Source organism: Neolamprologus multifasciatus, chromosome 15 (genome assembly GCF_963576455.1).
Source record: "Neolamprologus multifasciatus chromosome 15, fNeoMul1.2, whole genome shotgun sequence".
NCBI classification, from domain to species: domain Eukaryota; kingdom Metazoa; phylum Chordata; class Actinopteri; order Cichliformes; family Cichlidae; genus Neolamprologus; species Neolamprologus multifasciatus.
The window spans coordinates 23570238-23593965 of NC_140453.1; the positions used below are offsets into that span (position 1 = coordinate 23570238).

Below are 23728 nucleotides of genomic sequence, written 5' to 3' on the forward strand. Positions count from 1 at the left end.
TCAAAAAGAGATTCATAATGGAGGAAGAAATGTGGTTAAGTCACTGAATGTGACATGACTGTTGTGTCAGACAGCCTGGTCTGAGTATTTCAGAAACTGCTGATTTATTAGGGGTCTTCCCACACAACCATTTCTAGGGTTTGCAGAAAATGTCAGAAAAAGAGAAAATATACAGTGAACTTCAGTTTTCTGAGTTAAACTGTCTTGTGGCTGTCAGATGTCAGACTGGCCAGACTGCTTCGAACTGATTGGAAGGCAACAGTAATTTAATACAATGAGTTCAAATCAATACAAATAACCACTCAATACAACCAAGGTATGCAGCACAGCGTCTCTGAATGCAAAACATGTTGAACCTTGAAGCAGAAGACCACACCAGTGGATATTAGAGGAAATGTAAATGTTAAAAGTGACAGAGTCATTAGGTTCAAATACACTATCGGTGTTGTTCATTTGTGATTTTGGGAAACAAACAAAACTTGAGCTATGAGATTTACCTGACTCCATCGCGGTGAAAGATATAGAGCTCATGTTGCGACAAGCTGGTGGGAATTGACGGCACCCTGATAAAGTTCTGCAACAGGGGGAACTCAGTGGACAGATTTGGAACTGTGATAACGCAGAAGTTCTGGTCCTGACACAAACAAAGATAACACACATCAACAACTGAACAATAATCCATATATGGACAAAAACACTGGGCCACCTACAAATTACACCAACAGGAGCTGCATGACCATGCTCGGCATGAAGCTCCTGGGGTGAAGTTTTGTGCTGATGTTAATGCCAGAGAAGGTTTGGGATGCAGTGCTTTGGTGACTTTTATGCAATATACAGCTCAGCGCTGTAACTTTAGATGGTCCTCCACTTTGTCACTGAGTCGCTGTGGTTTCTAAACTGTTCGACTTTGCAATAATGCCACTTACAGCTGATCGTGTAAAATCTAGGAGAGAAGAAATTCCATGAACTGATTTGTTTCAATGGACACATCCTGTTACAGTGCCTGTCCAACTGTGGAGCACCTATCAGAGCCATGCAGTGATTTCTGTTTGTTTTAGGAATGTAATACAATTTTTTATTTATATACAGTTTTTAATGATCTAAAACCCCAAATCAAATTGATTCTTCTTCTCTCTCCAGGCCTAGCCATCAAAACAGCACAACTTCAAGGCAGGTTGTACCGAGCAGCCTTGAGATTTTGGTCTTCTGTTCGGAACAGACCATCTAAGAAATTTGTACTTCGCTTTGTTGAGTGAAATTCTAGTATTTTACTAGCTTGCTTCTAATTAGCACTTATTAGCAGTGCCTGTGGGTTGGACCCATATGGTTTATGGAAGCTGACAACTAGTGTTAGCGCATAACTGAGGGTTAGCTGGTTACTGGCTGTGGCCAAAATGCTAATGTTAAGTTAGTTGCTACATTTGGTATAGCCACCTCTTAAGTACACTGTGTGGGTGGCTCGGAGTTATTGACTAGGAGACTTCCAGACAAAGTTTCTCTGATTACCAACTGTAGTTGTTCCCTGCCCTTTTTTCTTGCTTTTCCACATCATCAATTACAAATCAACTAAAAAATTGCTAAAATAAAATAAAAAAAACTTTAAAAAATAAATAACTAAACATCTTAATTTCCTGAAACTTTTGGAAAGTTAATTCTCACTTGTTAAAAAAAAAGCTTTAATGTACTTGAAAAAAAAAAAAAAAAAACATTTTCAGGCATGTGAACCACTCTCAGGTCTAGCGAAAAACCAGGGGTCACTGACATAACGTAGCGAACATCTGACAGAGCTTTAAACTTGCAAAGATGATACTCACGGGGAAAACCTGGAACAGAAAAGGAATAAAGTCCGCTGATCTGGAAGAGAAGAGGAAGAGGAAGTTAAGTGAAACTACGAGTCTGTGCCAAACTGGTGATCACTGTGGTGGAACAACTGTACGACCAATCTGCCCGCTGCTTCCAGCTCGACTTCTCGCCTTCAGCTCTCTGTCACTTTAAGCGTTGCTCTCATTAATAACGTGCTCACTCTCGGCAGGAAGCGACTCGACTCCATATTCAGTAACAGCTGGGAGGTAAGGCGGCGGTGAGGGGGGCTCAGCGGGAGCCAACTAACAGTCACTCTCCCTGCTTTAACGCGGCATATGACTGATGTAGCTCTGGACGGCTGCCACCAGCGCTGCCGAGTCACAGCCTCCAAAAAGTGAGAAACATATTTTAATTAAAACATGGAATATTTCTGAATATTTTCCCCATTTTTAAACGGTGATATCTGACAGTCGACATCTGTGAATTTTGCAGAAGTTGCCTCATACCTTTTAATAACTTTAGCTGCCGTGTTTACTTTACTTTTCCATGGCCTGCACATCACTTACATAGCCAATATTCTTTACTAAACAGTTTATTATATCTGGATTATGACTTAAAGTGTTTTTAAACTACAATTTCAGGTATTGACTTAAAATGTACATACATTTAGATGCTTATGATGAAAAAATGTCTAAAATCCAAAAATGAACACAAGAAAATCAGAAAACAGTGTTGGGAAAAATAAAGCAGGCAACACAGCAAGCTGACAAAAAGTGAGGAGCGATGCACAGAACACAGCAGGGAGGATAACATATGTAAATTAAATAAGTCAGTATAATAATTTACTTATAAAATATGGTTTTCACATACCAAAGTGCTGTACAGGGTATGTATATCTATGCACATGCACACATGCATACATGTAATTACAATACATATAAAAGACTAATTAGGTCCACATCATGTGGACGTCTATGACAGGTGCAGAAAATTGACATAGTTAATAAATGTAATATTTTTTATTTACCAATATCAACATTGTTGTTATCAATATGATACATATGAATATGGATTATGTATAAACAAACACAATTTGTTATGTGTTAGCCTATCGATGTAGTCAGTGCATGTGGGTTTTAAAAAATATTATTTTTTATTTTACATTTGCCTGTTTTCTTTAACTGCTTTATTTATTTTAACTGATCAAGTTATTGGTTTGTAACCAGGTTAAAATGGTAATTTATCAAAATGAAATACTGAAATTGTTGAAATCCATGTTCAAAGGTGAAATTTACAGAAGAGGATTAGGGCCACTGGGGGACAAAAAAAGAAGTTGGCACGTAATTCTGAGATTAAAGTTAATCTCAGAATTCTGATTTTTCTGAGAAAAATAATTCTGAGGTAGAAGTCAGAATTCTGAGTTTGATCTCAGAATTTTGAGAAAAAACTCAGAATTCTGACTTTTTTTTCTCAGAATTCTGACTTTAATCTCAGAATTCTGACTTCAATCTCAGAATCCTGACTTCAATCTCAGAATTCTGAGTGGGCACGTGTTTTTTTCCTTCTTTCCCAGAATTCCGCGAAAAAAGTCAGAATTCTGAGATTAAACTCAGAACTCTGACATAAATCTTAGTAAAGTCAAAATTCTGAGAAAAAAGTCAGAATTCTGAGATTAAAGTCAGAATTCTGAGATTAAAGTCAGAATTCTGAGATTAAAGTCAGAATTCTGACTTTAATCTCAGAATTCTGAGTGGGCACCTGTTTTTTCTGAGATTAAAGTCAGAATTCTGAGAAAAATTATTCTGAGGAAAAAGTCAGAATTCTGAGATTTAAAAGAGCTGTCCCCCGTTTTACTGTGAAGAGCTAAGGATTTTAAGAGGAAGTGAATTTGGCTGTGATCGGTAGCAGGACTGAGAGATGTTGCAAGGGGAAGTATGAGAAGTTTGTGCCAGTGCGTACTGGTCTATATGCTAAAATAAATAAAATTAACAAAGTAAAAAAGTAAAAAAGCAACCTAAAACTGACTACAAGCTGACTCTGGTCCTACCCCCAAAACGCCTTGGAAAAAAAGGTTTGTTTTTAAAAGTCATTTGAAAATTTCAAGTGTTGGGGCCAGTCTAATATATGGAGGGGCAACTTATTCCATAATTTGGGGGCCACAACAGCGAAAGTTCTGTCCCCCCGGTTTTTCAGTCTTGACATGGGGACAACAAGGAGTGACTGGGTCAGTTCATCTGAGAGACCTTTGTGGAGTGTATAGGTGTAGCAGCTCTGCCAGGTAGGCAGGCCTGGCCATTTAAAACTTTAAAAGCAATCAATAAAATTTAAAAAAAAATTCTAATAGACAGGCAACCCGTGTAAAGAGGGAAGAACGGGGGTAATGTACTCGTGTTTGCGTGTACATTTTAAGGTTATAAACAGGTAAACCATGTGACAAAACCAGATCCAGAGTGTGTCCATGTTTATGTGTGGGACCAGTGGCAGACATTAAAAGCATCAAGTAAAAAAGTCCTTTGCCAGTGGTTTAGTAGAATGTCTTATAAAAGAATTAACTCTGATGGCACTTTTTTGTGACACCAGTACAAATGGAAATGGTCAACTTTAAGTAGGGCTGGGCGATGGAAGAAAACCTATATATCACAATAAGTTTTTTTGTTATATTGCAACACTCGATATATATGGTGATATGGCTCGTCTCTTTGTTTTGCAAGTTACCGCATTTTGTTCGACATCCTCCCAATATCGCCATATTTTTCCCCATCTGGTAGTATATAAACCATACAAACATGCATGCTCAGCGCAGTGTGCTGGATAGAAAATGTTGCATTTGAATCGTGTGGGAGGAAAAAAGGTTATCTGTGATGGTGATAAAGAAGTGGATCGCTTAATCACAAGGTTTTTAAGTGTTTTTAAAGATTAGTTTTGAAGGCTTTGTGCCTTCATTGAAAAGAGCCAGCACAGGGAAGGGGAATGAGGTGAGGATTCAAACGCAACTCAGCCACACTGATGTGGAGCTCAGAGTAATGATGTAATACATCAGGTTTTAGATACACGCAGGACACTTATCTAAAGTATTTGCTGTCAGTTTTAAGGTTTTAAATGTCAGCTTTATTCTGAAAGCTTACCTCAGTTCATAATTCTTGTTAATAACAAAGATCTGAATACAGAAGGTGTTGGATTTTTCTGAAGCTGGCTGAGCATCCTCCTGCTGAGATGTGTGACAACAAACACAAACAGACTTCAGACTGTACAGTACGACTGTGTTCATCTGTTCTTAAATTATCCGAGCAATAAAAATAAAAAAGGAAGGATTAGATAGACAAACAGACAAGGGTGCTTCTTTCATTTCATCTTAATTTCCACATCTTTATATTGTTTTGAGCAGTGATCACATTTTGCTGTCCAACATCTTAGGAGTGTTTTGGAGCAATAAGAAAAGTTGAATCATTTCTCAGATATGAGATAGGTTTGGTTTATTTACCTGCTCTGCAGACTGCCTATGTTCATCTTCATCAGACTGAGCAGGAACTTTATGATGTTTTGTTTTCTGCTCTCTGATCAAACCGTCAAACTCACTCAGCTCAAATCTGCCAAGGAGCCACTTCAGGTTGACATCAGCACTGGCACAGATGAAGCCAACAGCGACTCCATTAATCTACAGAAGAAACACATGCTGTATGATCATACTAATGTAGCACTGCTTTCTTTTTCTCTCAGTGGTTTATCACTTCCTGTTTTATTCTGGTTTCCTGGCTTCCTCTGTTTTTCCTCCTTTGTTTCTTGCCAACACAAAAGTCTACGTCTGAGGCTTGATTTACCTTTATCAAATGACCGCAAGAATGCTCAGTCTTACATTTAATAAGATAACACAGACTCGTAGCTTAAGCTTTCTGTCTTGACCCCAAAGACCAGTTGTGAGCCAGGAGAAACCCTGATGTGTGTAGATAATCTCTAGAAGGTGCTGCCCAGAAACAGAAATTTCATCAGGTTTTTATATTTTTTTACTTGTGTTCCTGAATGCATTCACCAGGCGCTCAATAAATGAGACGTGCTTCATATTTAGGTTTAGAAATAATTCTGAGGTTCCTGACTTTACAAATAGCATCTGAAAAAACACCTAAAACTTCACTGAATAACTACTTTCACATTTCCTGTTCTCAACTTTAACAGGACTAAAAATAAATGGCATTTTTTCTGTGCACATCTGCATCAGCTACCGAGTTTGTCTTGCTGGTTTTTGTTGCTGATCATAAGTAGACAAGCTTTTATCACTAACAGACCATCTAAACAGGATGTAAGCTGAAAATAACTGAACGACACATTCTGCAGCTTCACAAACAGTTTCTGGCGTGCGGTAGACTGAAGAAAAAAACCCCTCTGGGACAATGTTGGATTGCGCTGCGTTGCGATAATCAGACAAAAAGCCCAAAATGCTTCAGATGTCTGGACACAATATGTTCAGTGAGAGCATGCTTTGGCTGGGTATCAGCTTGTATCTGCCATATGCTGCCACAAACACATGTCGGCCCAACGGGCGGGGAGGGGAGAGGAGGATCTGTCGTCTCCCAAGTCCCGAGGGAACGAACCCTAGCGGGGTTTCTGACAGTCACTCGTCATCACAAAGCTGCTATTACAATATTTTTAGACACACATGAAACACATGAGACGCTTAGAACCACACACACAGGAGGGGATGAATTAAGGATTAACCCAAAATTAAGAGTAGAAAAAAAATCTTTAACTTGGAGCAAACCTCGCAAACCGCGGTGTGATGCTCCTCGGCCTCGGCCTCAATGAGCGCTGCGAGGAAGAACGGCTGGTGACTGATAGACAGCAGGTTTGTCTGCTCATCAAACAGAGGTATAATTTCATTGTGATCCTCAACCCTGAAAAACGGAAAAATGGAGACACCTACACTTAAAAAGATCACCAGTCAAGGTACTATTTCTATTATTCTATTTCTGCTGTGCAGTGTGAACGGGCTCCCTGATGCCTGACAGTTATCGTCACCCGTCATCAGCTGTACAAACACTCTTTATCCACTTTTAGATCATAGATTGAGATTTTACATTTAGATTTAGCTTTGGGTTCATGTTATTCATTTGCACCTGTAGGCAGATCCGGTTACTCATACATTCACAGATCTACATTTTTTTAAAACGACACAGAAAACAGATAAAGATAACACAACACAGGAAAAAAACAACCGTACCATATCATGTAAGACTGTAAAAGGTACAATTCATCAGGTGGACACAAATAAGAAGGTAGTATCTTGTGGAAGTTTGATAAAGCAGTTCATTTCTAACATTTCAGTGCAGCTATGTAGTGTAGTGGTTTACGCATTCACGTGACAGGCAAAAGAACTACAGCCCCAGATCCCCTTGGGATGTCTGTGGAAGGGTATCTGGTGCAAAAGGTCTGCCAAAGAAACATGTGGAGCTTCCCTCTGCACTTCCTACTACTGAGAGAAAGTTCTTCTGCCACCTGGTGGCCAAAAAGAAAATAAATTCAGCTTTAACTTTACCAGGTGTGCTGTGGAATGATCACTTTTGCTCAAGGAGGTATATATATATATATATATATATATATATATATATATATATATATATATATATATATATATATACACACACACACACAGTGGCTTGCAAAAGTATTCGGCCCCCTTGAACTTTCCCACATTTTGTCACATTGCAGCCACAAACATGAATCAATTTTATTCCACGTGAAAGACCAATACAAAGTGGTGTACATGTGAGAAGTGAAACGAAAGTCATACATGATTCCAAACATTTTTTACAAATAAATAACTGCGAAGTGGGGTGTGCGTAATTATTTAGCCCCCTTTGGTCTGAGTGCAGTCAGTTGCCCATAGACATTGCCTGATGAGTGCTAATGACTACATAGAGTGCACCTGTGTGTAATCTAATGTCAGTACAAATACAGCTGCTCTGTGCAGCCTCAGAGGTTGTCTAAGAGAATATTGGGAGCAACAACACCATGAATTCCAAAGAACACACCATACAGGTCAGGGATAAAGTTATTGAGAAATTTAAAGCAGGCTTAGGCTACAAAAAGATTTCCCAAGCTTTGAACATCCCACGGAGCACTGTTCAATCAATCATTCAGAAATGGAAGGAGTATGGCACAACTGTAAACCTGCCAACACAAGGCCGTCCACCTAAACTCACAGGCCAAACAAGGAGAGCGCTGATCAGAAATGCGGTCAAGAGGCCCATGGTGACTCTGGACGAGCTGCAGAGATCTACAGCTCAAGTGGGGGAATCTGTCCATAGGACAACTATTAGTCGTGCACGGCAGAAAGTTGGGCTTTATGGAAGCGTGGCAAGAAGAAAGCCATTGTTAACAGAAAACCATAAGAAGTCCCGTTTGCAGTTTGCCACAAGCCATGTGGGGGACACTGCAAACATGTGGAAGAAGGTGCTCTGGTCAGATGAGACCAAAATGGAACTTTTTGGCCAAAATGCAAAACACTATGTGTGGTGGAAAATTAACACTGCACATCACTCTGAACACACCATCCCCACTGTCAAATATGGTGGTGGCAGCATCATGCTCTGGGGGTGCTTCTCTTCAGCAGGGACAGGGAAGCTGGATGGAGCCAAATACAGGGCAATCTTGGAAGAAAACCTCTTGGAGTCTGCATAAGACTTGAGACTGGGGCGGAGGTTCACCTTCCAGCAGGACAACGACCCTAAACATAAAGCTAGGGCAACAGTGGAATGGTTCAAAACAAAACATATCCATGTGTTAGAATGGCCCAGTCAAAGTACAGATCTAAATCCAATCGAGAATCTGTGGCAAGATCTGAAAACTGCTGTTCACAAACGCTGTCCATCTAATCTGACTGAGCTGGAGCTGTTTTGCAAAGAAGAATGGGCAAAGATTTCAGTCTCTAGATGTGCAAAGCTGGTAGAGACATACCCTAAAAGACTGGCAGCTGTAATTGCAGCAAAAGGTGGTTCTACAAAGTATTGACTCAGGGGGCTGAATAATTACACACACCCCACTTTTCAGTTATTTATTTGTTAAAAATAAAGTGGAACGAAAATCATGTATGATTGTACACCACTTTGTATTGGTCTTTCACGTGGAATTCCAATAAAATTGATTCATGTTTGTGGCTGTAATGTGACAAAATGTGGAAAAGTTCAAGGGGCCCGAATACTTTTGCAAGCCTCTCTCTTGATAGATAGATAGATAGATAGATAGATATTGCATCTGTGAGTCCACTGGGGTCTGCTTGTGTCTGACTGATGTAAATTTTATTGTCAGGCAGTGAGTGTGAGCCTCTGGGCAGACATCCAAGTACCTTTACAATATACAAACTACGCAAGCGCCCTCCAGGTAGACTTCAAAGAAGTGTAACAAGAAGGAATACTCTGCTGTGTTTGCCCATGTCCATGCCCACAAACTTGTATAAGCCCTGCTTAACACAGCTATGAAAAATTAAACATGCTTCAGGGCTTCCTTTATTACGTCCTTCAGTAGAGGATAGTTTATGAAAAAAGGAAATAATACCATCCCTCAATTCAAAGTGATGCACCATTAGAACAGTCACAATTCTCGTATGCACATTTTTCAAAACTAGTGTAGTTACAGTAATTACCCTCATTGTAATTACTGTTGAATTTTCCATCACAGCTTGCTAATAATATAGCAAAGCGCTGTAAAGTTATATCAACTTTATCTACTTATAAAGTTGTTTCCTTGTCAGATGCACTTTATGACAGGTTTAGAAAAATCCTTAACAAAGGCAAGTATTTATGGATCAGGAAAGCTATTTAATTTCCTCTTGTCACTGGAAAAGGTAACGAGCTGGCTCCACTGTTCTCCTAAAGTTCCTTCTGTCTGGGTTTTGCATTTTCTCTGTTTTCTCTGGCAGTTCTACGTTTACCACTCCTAAAAACATCCTTGGTTAAACTTGCATCTTCTGTGCCAGAACTCTTTATAAAGCATTATTTAACAGCCTATTGTAAGTTCAGTCATGAAATAAACTGCTGTGTTCATAGAATCTTAGTTCCTATGAGTTCTTCATCACATCTTACATCAAAATTCAAGTGAATACATGTTTATTTATAGTACATCCATCTATACTCTTTTATTCACTCTACTGTTTAGTAGCCTGGGAAGGAATCAGTGGAAATCACCTGGCTGTGCGGACAATAGGCCGGGGACAGTGAGCTTTTCTGTGGCAGATCAGTGCCAAGCACTGAGGCCCGGGGTCAGTCAGACGCTCCAACGGCTCAAATATTTCATCCAGCGCTGGCTCTGCAAGCACAAAAAACACCTGCATGAGCCTCTTGGAAATTAATGCTTAAGTGAATTATAGACTTTAACTTGCCATATCTAAATCACCTAAACTACCAACGTGTGGGCTGAGCAGACAGACGTATTCAAGCTCAGTAACGGCGTTAAAGATGGCCCTGCAAAACAAAGTGCATCAAGAAAAATGATCATTTTACACATACTGCATTCAGCTTTCAGGACGTGCATACTGTGCTTGCTTCTAATCAAAGTGCATTGTAGTATCTCCCTTGCACTGATATATGAATCTCATCGAATGATACAAGAATTTTTTTTTAAAGGGCTTTTTTTTTTATCATACCTCATTATCTCTTTCACACTTGCTGTGGTGAAATTCGGCCGTGCCACAAAAAGGTGGAGGAAAAGTGTGTTGAAAGGCTGCAGAAAGACGACAGTTTAATCCACTGCAGGTGTGAGCTCTTGGCCACATTATTTCCAACAGATGTTAATTGTTTCTACTTAATGAAAACCTTATGTTAAAATCAGTGAATGAAAGGTACAGACTGTGCATTGTCCAACACTGAAGTGTTCCTGCAGGAAAGCTTCCCACTGCGTCTGATCCACCAGATCTCCAATAGGGTGATCAAAGAAGGAAGCGTGGCCTAGGATGTCGCCCTTTTCATTGGTCAGAGTCACAGCCAGGTTAGCTTTCTCTCTGAACAAACATGACAAGAAAGTTCAGTGATGGTGTCTGTAAGGGTTTGAAATTAACTGAGAGCACAGATGTCTACATTAATCACCACATAACTGTGATGAGAGAGTGGCATTAACCACATGTTTTCAGAAGCAACTTGGTCCTCTTAGATCCTCCAAAGGAAAACTGAAAGAAATAGTTTGAAGCAGTTGCTATGACCGTCAGGTGGAAGTGGGAGAGCTGAGAGAAGAGCACCAGTTGAGGTGAATATATATTACACTTAATATCTATTCTTGTTTATTTGCTCACATTTGCTTAGACATTACACTTAAGACAAGAATAAACCACCAGTCTGTGCAGAACAATAGTAATATTATAGCACAGCTATATATTAAAGAGACGATAGAAATCTTTTTAGAGACTGCATAATTCCAAAAAAATTATCTAACAGTGTTTAAAACAACTTATTCAGCTTGTAGGTGTGTTTGTGTGCAGAGAGCATCTAGTTTACGGTCTAAACTCTGCCGCTGAGATGTTTAAGGAGAAAAACTTTTCTCACAGCAGACGAATAACATTGACTCTTCCAAACACCGCCTGCGCAGATGGACTAATGAGGCCGTCTATCTCTTCAGCGTCCGCGGACTCGCTTCTCCTCACGGTCACGGTTTCCTCCCGGGCGCTGTCTGAGGTTACAGTCTGCATCGTCACCCGTATTATATGGATAAATAGTAATAACAAAACTAAAGCAGACAAAAGACGGCCTTTTGTAATAAACTATAATATCAGGTTGGTGGATAGAAGGAGGTGAAATAGTAAGTAAATATAAACTTAACTGAATTCAGCTCACTGTTTTCACCTATAAAGAAACCAAACCAGTTGCCATAGTAACGTAACGCCAGAACTCCCGCGGTTTAACCGGAAGTCATAAAGCAACCTTTTAAAGAACTAAAATCAGTCTAGAAACGAGTTTTTAGTCTTCATCAAAACTTCCTTAAACTGGACAAATGAACTCAACTGAAGTCCGTTATAGTGAATATATTCTCTATATCGGACAACGTATATATAAACTATTCAAAATGGCATTGGCGAACAAACGGTAGATGGCAGCAACACGTCTGCGTTTTGAACAAAAGAAAAAGAAGAAGACGCGGGGCATTGTGGTTACTGTCATGGTGGCTGGCGCTCGGTGAGACGGAAACGTTTCGCTGTCTGTTTGCGCCGTTCGGTAGTTGTCGGGACAGTTTAAGTGAGGTTTTTAACGTTGTTTGTTGGTTAAACCTGCCATCAGAATGGCGTCTACGGCGGCAGGGAAACAGCGGATACCGAAGGTGGCGAAGGTAAGCGAACAGAGCAGTATCAGAGCTCCAGGCTAATGCTAACATAGAACTCGGGCTAACGGAGCAGAACTAAAATCTAATCTCATCTTTTCACGGCCAAAGTTACTCACAAAAACGTGCTACACTGTAGTAATTTCAGGGGTATTTTACCTGCTTAACAGGTAGCTCTGTGGTCAGAGTTTCACATAAGTTACATTAGCTGTAAACTTTCACCACGCTCTGCTTTGTTTTGGCTTCCATGTGTTTTACGTGTGCTTAATTTATTCTTGTTTATATTAGGATTTAAAATCTGGCACATTTGAGTTCCTTTGTGTCTTTAAAGTTGGAAATGTGTTTAAACATGTATGCAGTTTCTCAAAAATGACTATTATAGTAATAGTATGTGAAGGAAGAGTTGACTGTGATTGTGTTTGCAGGCGACAGTGTGATCTGTATTGAGAGTAGGGAGCTTCTGGAGGTATATGGAAGCGAGACAGAATACATGTGTGTAAATGAGAGGGAGACGGGTGTACCAGTGAAGCTGAAAGCAGTAGAGGAATTGATGGTGGATGAGTTTAAGTATCCGAAGTCAACCATCCAGAGCAACGGACAGTGCGCAAGAGTGGTAAAGAAGAGAGTGCAAGCAGGATGGAGACGAATGTCAGGGGTGATTTCTTACATGATAGAGGCAAATGAGAAAGGAAAAGCTTACAAGATGATAGTGAGACCTGCAGTGATGCACGGTTTGGAGACTGAAACTTACAGGAAGCAGAGCTGCAGGTCAGAGACAGCTCTCACCAGTTACTTTGAAGACAAAGTTAGAGGCAGAGATGGTTTCAACGTGTGCAGAGGAGGGCTAGTGGATACTGGTCAAAGGATGTTGAAGGTGAAGCTGGCAGGCAGGAGGAAAAGAGGAAGATGGATGGATGCTGTGAAGAAGGACATACAGAGGGTTGGTATGACAGAGGATGATGCTGGCATAGGGTGCAATGGGGATGAATGAGCCATTGGTGACTCCTAAAGGGAGGAGTCAAAAGAAGAATAAGATGATGATGGAACAGTCGCCTCAAGGTGCTTTATATTGTACGTTAACATAAGCGATTAAAAACTCCAACAATCAGGAGAACTTGGTATCTCTGGGGAAGAAGAACTCTATTTTAACAGGAACCAACAGAAGCAGGTTCAGGGAGAAGCTGTCTGCTATGACCAGTTGAGGGGAAGAGAAGAAAGACCAACTTTATGCTCACGCTAATTGTATTTTGTGCTGTGTTTTAGGTGAAGAATAAAGCTCCGGCAGAGGTTCAGATCACTGCAGAGCAGCTGCTAAGGGAAGCCAAAGAGAGAGAGCTCGAACTCCTGCCACCACCACCGAAACAGAAGATCACAGATCAGGAGGAGCTCAATGACTACAAACTGAGGAAGAGGAAGGTAAGTGCTTCCATCATATTTTCTCTGCTGGTAGTGTTCACATTGCTCTTACTCATACCGCCCTTTCTGCAAGAATTTTTTTACCAGCTTTATTTATGTTTAACAAGCCAGCATAAAATATTTGAGGTGTGTTGCTCTCTGGTTTTACTTCTGCTCTAATACCCATGTTTAGTTAAACAAATGTGTTTGTTGTTTTAATCTAACAGGACAATTTGAGATGTTTCCAGCACACAAAAATATGTTTTTCTAGTTTTTGGACATGATGAATGTCTTTTTCTTTCAGAGCTTTGAGGACAACATTAGGAAGAACCGGACCGTCATCAGTAACTGGATCAAATACGCACAATGGGAGGAAAGTCTGAAGGAGATCCAGAGGTACTGAGGCAAAATCTGCTGAAAGTCAGAATATTAAATGGCTACAACTTCGCAGGGGTCCAATCACAAACATCTTAGTCTTGGTCGTACTGAAATAAGTAGAACTGGTCTTCACATCTTTTAACGTTTTAGTAAACTTTTTAGAAATATTTCTCATGCCCATGTGTCTGAATGGTCCACTTTTACCTCACCAACGGTTACCCTCGTTTCAGAGCTCGTTCCATTTACGAGCGGGCGCTAGATGTCGATCATCGCAACGTCACTCTGTGGCTAAAGTACGCCGAGATGGAGATGAAAAGCCGCCAGGTGAACCATGCCCGCAACATCTGGGACAGAGCCATCACCATCCTCCCACGAGTCAACCAGTTCTGGTAGGACTTCATTTAATCATTTAATTGCTTTATTTATTTCTTGATTGTTTTGTTTTCTAAAATATCAGCAGGCTTTGACAAGTGACACAGTCACAATTTTCAGTCCTTTTTTGTAGTTAAAGATTAAATAAATGCATTTGTTGGCTGATACTTTGTTGACGCTTATCTGACAATAGAGTAGCTGAGATGTAATCTGACGTAAACTATGTTTTTTAAACTTTGAAAAGTGCATCGTGTGTGAGTGTGAGTCTGCTTGTGATTGCATAGCTCTGATGGAGAGTCTTTGCTGTGCATTTGTTGTCTGTTTTTGTTAAATCTTCTGTGCGTAATATTTTGAACGCTGTTCCTTTGCACAGGTACAAGTACACCTACATGGAGGAGATGCTGGGAAACATCGCCGGCTGCAGGCAGGTTTTTGAGCGATGGATGGAATGGGAGCCTGAAGAGCAGGCCTGGCACTCTTACATCAACTTTGAGCTGCGCTACAAGGAGGTGGAGAAAGCCCGCACCATTTATGAGCGATATATCCTTTTGTTGCTTTTACTAACATGCAGGGAACTGGTTGTTTCCCCACAGTTAAATTCAAACAATATAATAAAACTTTAAAATACAGAAACAAAAAGCGCGATCAGGGTGATGGTCTGAGTCATCCCACAGAGCTTGAGTTCATTATTATCAGGGCTGTTTTCTTCTCAAAGCTACAAATTATGTTCTCTGAAGGACAACAAAGGTTGCTGTCAGACTTCCTCTTTATATGTTTATGTAAAGTATAACATCACTTTTTATCAACTCACCTTCAAGATGGAAGAATAAACCCTAAAATACTGATTAACCTTGAGGAATGCCTTTTCCTTGCCTCACCTGGTTCCCCGTCTCTGTGTGCGGTCGGGGCTTCTCAAGCCACACAGAACCATCTCTTCTGTTGGAGCATTTCTCCTCAGTTTTCTTCATCCTCCACCTCCATCTACCTGTCTGTACTGTTGCTGAACACTTGCTATTATTTTATTCTGATTGTTTTATCTCACGACCTTTGTGATGGTGCGTTTGCCTTAACTTCGCTGCACTTGTCATCGTTCACCCTGAGGTGAAAAACTGGATCAAGTACGCTCGCTTCGAAGAGAAGCACGGCTACATCGCCCACGGCAGGAAGGTGTACGAGCGGGCGGTGGAGTTCTTTGGGGAGGAACATGTAGACGAAAACCTCTTTGTGGCCTTCGCCAGGTTTGAGGAGACTCAGAAGGAGGCGAGTGCAGCTCAGACTTCTCAAACTTCTTTCTTGCATTCATTTTGTTGGAGATCATATTGTGTAATGTATTTATTTACTTTTGTTCTCTACCTTTGCAGTTCGAGCGAGTCCGGGTGATCTATAAGTACGCTTTGGACAGAATCCCTAAACATCAGGCACAGGAGCTCTTCAAAAACTACACTATGTTTGAGAAGAAGTTTGGAGACCGCAGAGGAATCGAGGATGTCATCGTCAGCAAGCGAAGGTTCCAGTATGAAGAGGAAGTTAAGGTATCAGTTTTAAGGAATTATGTCTGGAAATCTGTAGAAAGTGGAACAAAGGAGGAAGATGGGTTCATTTTTCTTGGCTACAGATTTAACGCACCTCTTCAGTGAAACCACTCATGCATTGATTGGTTTGTTTTCTCTGTACTGGTGTAAGAAACAAAATAGGCTTCGTATTTGGGGTTTTTGCTTAATTGTTAACTTGCAGGTTTTATGTCACCTACTCTGCTGTTTGGGAAAGTGAAATGCTAAAAAAATAAATCATACACTCATAATCCCAGGCGAATCCACACAACTACGACGCCTGGTTCGATTACCTCCGTCTGGTGGAGAGCGACGCCGACGCAGATACGGTGAGAGATGTCTATGAAAGAGCCATCGCCAACATCCCACCCATCCAGGAGAAGAGACACTGGAGGCGATACATCTACCTGTGGATCAACTACGGTCTGTATGAGGAGCTCGAGGTCAAGGTGGGTCCATCATTCGGCATCTTGTTAACCTCCAACAAAGTAAAGGACACAGATCTGAATCATGTTCTCAAGCAACAGACATAACCAGGCTGTAAAGAAATGTAAAACGAGAAGTCTGACAGTGATGTGTGCGATTAAACAAAACTCTGTGATGGCAGGATCCCGAGAGAACGAGGCAGGTTTATCAGGCCTGTCTGGAACTCATCCCCCACAAGAAGGTAATTTACAATTTAAAGGCGGCACCTCTTCAGTGAAACCACTCATGCATTACAGTAAAGGTGTTCTTGCTATTCTCACCTGATTGTGACTATCGTTGTTTTGTTTCAGTTCACATTTGCTAAGATTTGGCTGCTCTTTGCTCAGTTTGAGATCCGACAGAAGAACCTGCAGGCAGCCAGAAAGATCATGGTAAGATTGCTCAGATGCACGTGCAAAAGCACCACACGTTGTGCAGTCAGATGTAAACTGAATGCACAGAGTGCTGTATTATGTTACATTTTGGGTGACGTAATAAGTAGTTTTTAAAAAACGAGCTTCCGTTCATGCTTTCTTGTATCAGTCTTTTTGCAGAGGATGTGGGTAGAGCAAAAAGTGTCTTTTAAAGTAATAAAAGCAAAACTTAAAATCAGGCGAAAGAAAACGTAACGAGTCTGTAAAAAGAAAACTTTTCCAGAACAAAGGCATCTCCTCTTCCTCGCCTTCAGTGCCCCTCTTGCTCTATGCCAAGTTCAGTCAGATGAGTGTAACTCACTGGCTCCACAGGAAGAATGGCATCAGCGTCTGTGTCCGCTTTCTTCTCATCAGTATTTCTCTCCTCAGGGCACGGCGATCGGAAAATGCCCGAAGAACAAACTGCTGAAGGGCTACATCGAGCTGGAGCTGCAGCTGCGAGAGTTCGACCGCTGTAGAAAGCTGTACGAGAAATACCTCGAGTTCACCCCCGAAAACTGCACTACCTGGATCAAGTTTGCTGAGCTGGAGACAATCCTGGGAGACATTGAGCGGGCTCGGGCCATCTTCGAACTCGCCATCGGGCAGCCACGGCTGGACATGCCAGAGGTAACTGGAAACCTCTCGCACAAACGCTGCCCCCTGATGGTGAAAGTTAAATAGCATTTTAATGATGGGAGGAAAAGAAATGCCTTCTTACCTATTTTTGGAATACTTTTAAATCAGGGGTCATGTGAAGGAAGAGGAGAAGAAGCCTGGTGAGTGAGATATAGCGGGTGCGTCACAGCGACGCACTCAAGTGCGGTGGTCAGGTTTTGAACTTATTCGACTGTTTTTAAAGCTTCTTATTGTGATTTTTGTGAACATCACATTTCATCATCAGTTTTTACTGTCACAGTAATTCATCTCCTACAGTGTACTGTAGGAGATGAATAGGACAGGAACCCAGACTAAACAGTTGATAAGCAGCTTCATGTAATCCTGGATTAGTGTTCATGAAGCAAAGTGAGATCAAAGTCAAGCTAGGTTTCGGTTTAAAAATCTTTAACATTTTGAAAAAAGATCCTTTATTTTAATTTCTTTTAAAAACCTTCCTGTAGCTTCATTTTCACTGAAATATGTTCGACTTCTTATCTCACACTTCACATTGTTGCCCTGCTGATGAATTCAGTGCACTCATGGCTGTTATGCCCTCAGGTTCTGTGGAAGTCCTATATCGACTTTGAGATTGAGCAGGAAGAGTTTGAAAATACCAGAAACCTTTACAAAAGGCTACTGCAGCGCACTCAGCACGTCAAGGTGAGAGCTGCACTCCACAAACCTGATCCCAGATCTAACGAACGGTCTAACAAACTGTCTATAGTAAAAATATTTAATGTCTTTCGTGTGACCTGCCAGCCATCAAGCTCTGTGCTTACCGTCTTCTTCTCCTGCAGGTTTGGATCAGCTACGCCAAGTTCGAGCTATCGGTGGACGGCCCCGACCGACTGCAGAAGTGCCGGCAGATCTATGAGGAGGCCAATAGGAGCATGAGGAACTGCGAGGAGAAGGAGGAGAGGCTGATGCTGCTCGAGTCCTGGAGAGACTTCGAGAAGGAGTTCGGCACAGACAGCACTAGAGAGCGGGTGAGGAAGCTGCTGCCGGAGAAGGTGAAGAAGAGGAGGAAGCTGACGGCCGAGGATGGGGTAAGAGACGGACAATGTCACAGCTGGATGGTGACAGCCACCAGAAATGTTTTCTCAAATACTGAATTTTTTTATACACAAAAATAACTAATGGATTAATTAAAAACCTAATTTACAATAATTGGATCGTTCTTATTTGTCCTGAAATAATTTCATCCCATCAGTCGGACGCTGGCTGGGAGGAGTACTACGATTACATCTTTCCAGAGGACGCTGCCAATCAGCCCAACCTCAAGCTGCTCGCCATGGCTAAGATGTGGAAGAAGCAGCAGGTCATCACGGAAGACGACGAGACGCTTCCAGAAAACGGTCCGCCGGCAGCTGAAGAGACAACAAAACAGTCTGTGGAGGCAGCAGCTTCTCCTGAGAATCGGCTGACAACTGCATCCAGCAGAGAAACTGCAGCTGAGACGGAACAGGAGAAAACATACGATGACCGAGACGATGACAGCAGCAGCAGCAGCGAGAGTGAGGAGGAGGAGAAAGGTGGAGAGAGGAAGGAGAGCAGGAGCAGCGAGGAAGATAAAGAGTAAATTCCCCGCTCAGGGACTCGAGGGAAGCGGACAGTCTGGATTTTTCTAGTATTTTTTTTATTTTAATTTTTTAAACACAAAAGTTGGAGGCTCAGGACGAGTCTTTATTGTATGTTTTCTTTGTGCGATTACACAAACATCGGCTCAAAGTCACGTGTTGTGTGTTCTTTTTCTAAATGTTCATTTAATATTTACAGTAGATGAAACTCTTTGTAGGACCAGTGGCTCTCTGAGGAATGACAGTTTATCAATGTACGTCAATGTACGAGTATCAGAGTCAGAGAGCCACAGTCTGCTGTTATTCGATGTCCTCGGGTCTGACGGGGTGCGGCAGTGGGATGATCGACTTCTTCTCCGTGTCTCTGGACAGAGCTTTCCTCATGTCTGAAGGAGAAAGGCAGCAGGTTTTGTCCTTTAGTAACACACTTCGTAAATTAATAAAAACCATGTAAATTTATTTTAAGTTTAGAGCAGAAGGCACAGAGCTGTCGGTGAGCTGAACAGGGCTGTATTAGAGTCTCTCACTGTTGTTTCAGCTGTTTCAAAACTAACGTCAGCAGTTAAATTAAAAGTTTAAGTATTCTGTCAGTGCACCGACGTTTATGATCCACATCTGTCATACCGGTCAGACTGACAGCAATCGGAAAACGATAAAACATTGATGATGGAACACTGTACAGCATACCGGGGCTAATGGTAATGGCCTGTATTTGTATAGCGCTTTACTAGTCCCTAAGAACCCCAAAGCGCTTTACACATCCAGTCATCCACCCATTCACACACTGGTGATGGCAAGCTACATTGTAGCCACAACCACCCTGGGGTGCACTGACAGAGGAGATGAACCTGAACGAGTGTCAAATTTCTCAAGAGAGGTTGGACTTGAGACAGACCCCCATGTGGAACATCTGTCACATAAGAGATATTCAAGTCCTTACCAATTTGAAAACACAAATTTGGGTGGCTGTGGCTCGGGAGGTAGAGCACGTCATCGACTATCTCCAAGGTTAGTAGATGACCTGTAGTTGGTTGGTGGTTTGAGGCACTTTTGGGGGTCAAATGCACTCGAATACAGTTCAGATACATGTTGCTTCATGCAGATCATAAAAATCAGTTGTTTGCATCCTGCTGCTGAGGTGATCCAGAGTAAGAGGTCAGAATAATTCATGATGATGCTAAAAGCTGCCGTACATCTGTGCACCAATTCAAGTCTCCTGGATCGTTTTAATAATGCTCAGTCTCTGTGCAAATCACATCAGCTGTGAGTTTAACAGCTGGGGAAGGCAATAAAGGAAGCTCCTTTCTGATTGGCTGCAGATGCAGTTAGAAACCTTCCTGAGATAAAATGACTCTGCTGCGATCTTACCATAAGCATCTTCATCTGGCTCTCCATTGCTGGCAGAGTAATACTCTATGACTGTCCTGTACACGCTGTAGCCCAGACGTTTGTACATGTTCACTGCCACCTGGTTGGACACTCGTACAAACAGATCCACGAAGAATCCGCCTTTCCTACAACAGGTCAAAGTCACAGACATCAAAAATCAAGAGATTTGAAAATGTGAGGGATAGGCGCGCACAGTTTTCATCCCAGTCCTGATACGAACCTCTCTGAGATCTCCTCCAGCATTTCCATGAGTTTGGCGGCCAGGCCAAGCCGTCTGAACTCCGGGGCCACGGACAGAGCGGTGACGTGGCCGTGCCACTCCTCGCGAGCCACAGATCCCTCCGCCTTCCCCATAACTGCAAGAAAGTTCCACATGACCTCAGACTCAGACGAGACTCACAGGATTTATTTTAAACTGTCCAGGATCTGTTCTAAATCTGCACCCTCTGTTCAAACAGGCCTGCGTATAGCTGCAGGTCTGCTCGAGCGCGCCACCTTCAGTGTCTAAATCATGTCAGAATGAAACAGCACCACATGCTGTACACCAGACGTTCCCAAAGTGTAAGGGCCCGCCCCCTGGGGGGGGCGCAGAGCCATTGCAGGGGGGGCGCGGCATGAAAAGGGAAAAAAAAAACAAAAAAAAAACAACGCTTGGACACTGCTAGCACGGGGCGCCCACACAAACGCAAAGCAGGAGATGAAGCATAGCTGAATGTGTTTCCAAACCAACTTCATTCTAAGCCAAAGACTAGAAAATATGGTGAAGCACATCTTCCCTTTGGTTTTACCTGCACAAGTGCCGAGGTAGGTCTCCCTGCAGGATTGGTTTTCCCTTCGTCGGGAGCAGCGCTGGGCTGTTTAAATCACGGACAAACAGTATCCCACATTCTTGATTTGTAGTTCACAAACACTTGTTGTAATGACTAACTACTCCTGACATTTTGGAGATGTTAGCTCTTTATACAGTAAAGTTACAGTGGGATACAAATAATATCAGGCTGATCCTGCCACAATTTGTTCCCCCGGTTCAAATCACGGACAAACAGCATCCAACAGTTGTTTATGTTTTTGAACCCATTTTGCAGAGGGATTTTTTGAAAAATGTATTGATAGCAATGTTAAATATTATTACACAGGGAAAAAAAAAAAACAACTACATGTAAAATAATTACACCGTGACGTCTCTGCCTTTGGAGGACGTGTTCTTGCGTGCGTGCGCGCGCGCGAGGGGGGGGGGGGGCGCGAACATTTTTCTTGTAAAACAAGGGGGGCCCAGCAAAAAAAGTTTGGGAACCACTGCTGTACACCAAATAAATGAATCAATGCATAAACAGCTTTAGTCATCCATAACACACTTCCTTTGGAGGAGTCATCTGTAGCCTGTCTCCAAACCTTTGAACAGGTAAGGAGGCAGTCTTTGGACGTTTACAACTCAATAAATGTATGAGAAAGTTTCACAGCATCACAGAGCAGTCAGGTTAGGGCTCATCTTTCCATGAATCAGCCCTCTGTTATTCTAGGCTTTTTGAAGGCCTCCCTGTAAAATTACCTGCTGCTCTGACCTTTCTTTTTTTGTGTGGTACATGGAAAAGCTGCACATGAATCAGGTTGGATATGAAACAAAACAGGATCAGAATCATGCCCTGCCCTTGTGGTGTCATCTCTGCACAGAAGTTTTGTTCTGTTTTTAGTTTGAGGGGGAATGGACACATTATGAACAAGGCAGAACATATGTAGACCGACACTCCCATCCTCCTCCGCAAACTACACCCAGATGAGGTAAATACAAATATATGTATTTTCCTGTATGACTTATTATTATGTCATTTTAGAGGCTAGCATGGTTTCTCGAGAGTTAAAAGATGGCCTTAACCACTGTGGAGGCAGGAGGACTTACTGTAGCCCATCAGTTCTCCTCCAGGAGCCTCAGCAACAATAAAGTACTCTGGCCAGTGAGCGAGGTACTGCAGGTAAAACGGGATCCCATACTGGAGGTCAAAGGTTAAAGAAAACTATCCAGAGTACGATTAAACACACTTAAAATACGCTTTATATAATGTCAGGTACTCGTTATTATTACTGCATTGGTGTAATTAAATGTGGATGCCATCCACGGGTGGGCCCCGAAGCTTAAATAAGCAGAGCACAGGTAAAGGATACAGTCTCTGTGAGAGGATCCAGGTTTCTGATGGACAAAAAACACAAAAACATCAATGAGCCGTTAACATTCACATCCAATTATCCATTTCCTACCAAGCCCTTTCGTTATTCTAACATGGAGAGAAACGAACAAAACTCAACAGAAATAACGGCAAATTTATAATTTTTAGCATCACATATGGGCATTTAAGTTACGTAAATAGCCTAAATGCTTCCGTTGTGTCTATAGGAAATTTCGGCATGTCTTTGCTCGACTTACACCCACAGACTTTGTTTAATTCCACACACACATATATATATATATATATATATATATATATACAGCTTCTTCTTAATCCTGCGTGGTCTCGGTGTGCCGAGTATGTAGCAGCTTTGTTAACAAAACTATAATTTTCAGTTATTAAACGTAGAAGGTTGTCTAACAACATGCTGAAAGTGTTGAGGTCTGCATGACCCAAGTCGCTAAATGATGTGATTTATGTGAAGTTTGGTCAGGAATGGCGCAGCCGCACACCGAACACACAACCTGCATCCATCCCCATCAGTCACCGTCAGTCACACCAGAAACAGCGTTAAATTACAGCTCATGTGCTAAAAGAACGAAACCCTACTCACATATTGTTGAATTTAAACAAATCATCGCATGTAAACGGCCGCAGAGTTGTCATCTTGGCTCACTGTAGCGTGACCTTTCACCTCATAGAGACAACGAGATATCGGCTACCTTTAGGAGGCGATAAAAAAAGGAGCAGCGTCCCCAAAGGGATAAGGCAGGTACTACACTATTGACAAAAACTAGATTTTTAAGGGTTTGTAATTTTACCGTCGCAGAATCAGCTGATTAATTTCAGTATATTTAAGGTTTGCCTTCATGCTATAAAAACTGTATTTGAAAAGTATTTTTACCCATGGCAGCTTATACGATGAGCCTGGTGTCAGAATGTATGTGTAAAAAAAAAAAAGACCTTTCATATGCTTTAACTTGTTTTGTTCAGCCAGATTCCCACATGGTGATATGACCCTCGAACGTTTGTCCAAAATGCACTTTGAAGTTTTCTGCAGTGAATTCTCAAAGAGCAGGTCAAACATCCAGAGTATCAGTTCCTCTGCATCACAGATGTTAAACGGGTGCAGTTCAGCTGTTAAACTAGGATACTGATACTCATATAAAAACAAATTGCAAGATTAAGTCTTTGCATTGTGACTCTTGGGTTGCGTCTAATATTTATTTGCAGTTTTTAACGGAGCATAAAGTTATTTTTCAGTTGTTTTT

The 23728-nt window shown here is 41.6% G+C and overlaps 3 protein-coding genes across 5 annotated transcripts in view; 1 reads left to right on the forward strand and 2 right to left on the reverse strand.

Moving 5' to 3' along the window:
• cfap61 (cilia and flagella associated protein 61) overlaps window positions 1-11653 on the reverse strand; it is a 53990-nt gene extending 42337 nt beyond the window's left edge. The window contains exons 1-10 of one of the 3 annotated variants that reach the window (XM_085134195.1): window positions 11328-11653; window positions 10639-10789; window positions 10436-10512; window positions 10186-10253; window positions 9978-10098; window positions 6557-6689; window positions 5285-5458; window positions 4929-5071; window positions 1815-1854; window positions 498-634 (exon numbers count right to left, since the gene is read on the reverse strand). In XM_085134195.1, coding sequence (XP_084990321.1) covers window positions 498-634; window positions 1815-1854; window positions 4929-5071; window positions 5285-5458; window positions 6557-6689; window positions 9978-10098; window positions 10186-10253; window positions 10436-10512; window positions 10639-10789; window positions 11328-11470 — 1187 coding nt within the window. In that variant the 5' untranslated portion in view covers window positions 11471-11653. The remainder of the gene's footprint in view (window positions 1-497; window positions 635-1814; window positions 1855-4928; window positions 5072-5284; window positions 5459-6556; window positions 6690-9977; window positions 10099-10185; window positions 10254-10435; window positions 10513-10638; window positions 10790-11327) is intronic. The other 2 variants (XM_085134197.1, XM_085134196.1) reach the window with 2 other exon arrangements.
• Window positions 11654-11908: 255 nt separating this feature from the next.
• On the forward strand, window positions 11909-20842 carry crnkl1 (crooked neck pre-mRNA splicing factor 1). Its single transcript, XM_085134198.1, has 14 exons — window positions 11909-12105; window positions 13360-13512; window positions 13796-13887; window positions 14100-14258; window positions 14615-14781; window positions 15323-15501; window positions 15603-15773; window positions 16049-16240; window positions 16399-16458; window positions 16568-16648; window positions 17060-17299; window positions 17888-17989; window positions 18127-18375; window positions 18540-20842. Exons 1-14 carry the CDS (start codon window positions 12058-12060, stop codon window positions 18906-18908), a joined length of 2262 nt encoding a protein of 753 aa, XP_084990324.1. The 5' UTR covers window positions 11909-12057; the 3' UTR covers window positions 18909-20842.
• naa20 (N-alpha-acetyltransferase 20, NatB catalytic subunit) lies at window positions 19000-23203 on the reverse strand. Its single transcript, XM_085134200.1, has 6 exons — window positions 23071-23203; window positions 22456-22480; window positions 22193-22283; window positions 20516-20651; window positions 20275-20420; window positions 19000-19292 (listed from the first exon to the last, which is right to left on the reverse strand). The coding sequence occupies exons 1-6, from the start codon at window positions 23121-23123 to the stop codon at window positions 19207-19209; spliced, it is 537 nt and encodes a 178-aa protein (XP_084990326.1). The 5' UTR covers window positions 23124-23203; the 3' UTR covers window positions 19000-19206.
• Between the last annotated feature and the right edge of the window lie 525 nt (window positions 23204-23728).

What these genes read in the sequence shown, in the direction of transcription:
- naa20 (XM_085134200.1), bottom strand. Translation starts at nt 23,123, where the DNA reads ATGACAACTCTGCGGCCGTTTACATGCGATGATTTGTTTAAATTCAAC. An exon ending in TTGTTTAAATTCAACAATAT is followed by an intron (nt 22,481 to 23,070) that starts GTGAGTAGGGTT and finishes TTTGTCCATCAG; the next exon opens with AAACCTGGATCCTCTCACAG. An exon ending in TGGATCCTCTCACAGAGACT is followed by an intron (nt 22,284 to 22,455) that starts GTATCCTTTACC and finishes TTTGACCTCCAG; the next exon opens with TATGGGATCCCGTTTTACCT.
- crnkl1 (XM_085134198.1), top strand. Translation starts at nt 12,058, where the DNA reads ATGGCGTCTACGGCGGCAGGGAAACAGCGGATACCGAAGGTGGCGAAG. An exon ending in TTGAGGAGACTCAGAAGGAG is followed by an intron (nt 15,502 to 15,602) that starts GCGAGTGCAGCT and finishes CTACCTTTGCAG; the next exon opens with TTCGAGCGAGTCCGGGTGAT. An exon ending in AGGCAGCCAGAAAGATCATG is followed by an intron (nt 16,649 to 17,059) that starts GTAAGATTGCTC and finishes TTCTCTCCTCAG; the next exon opens with GGCACGGCGATCGGAAAATG.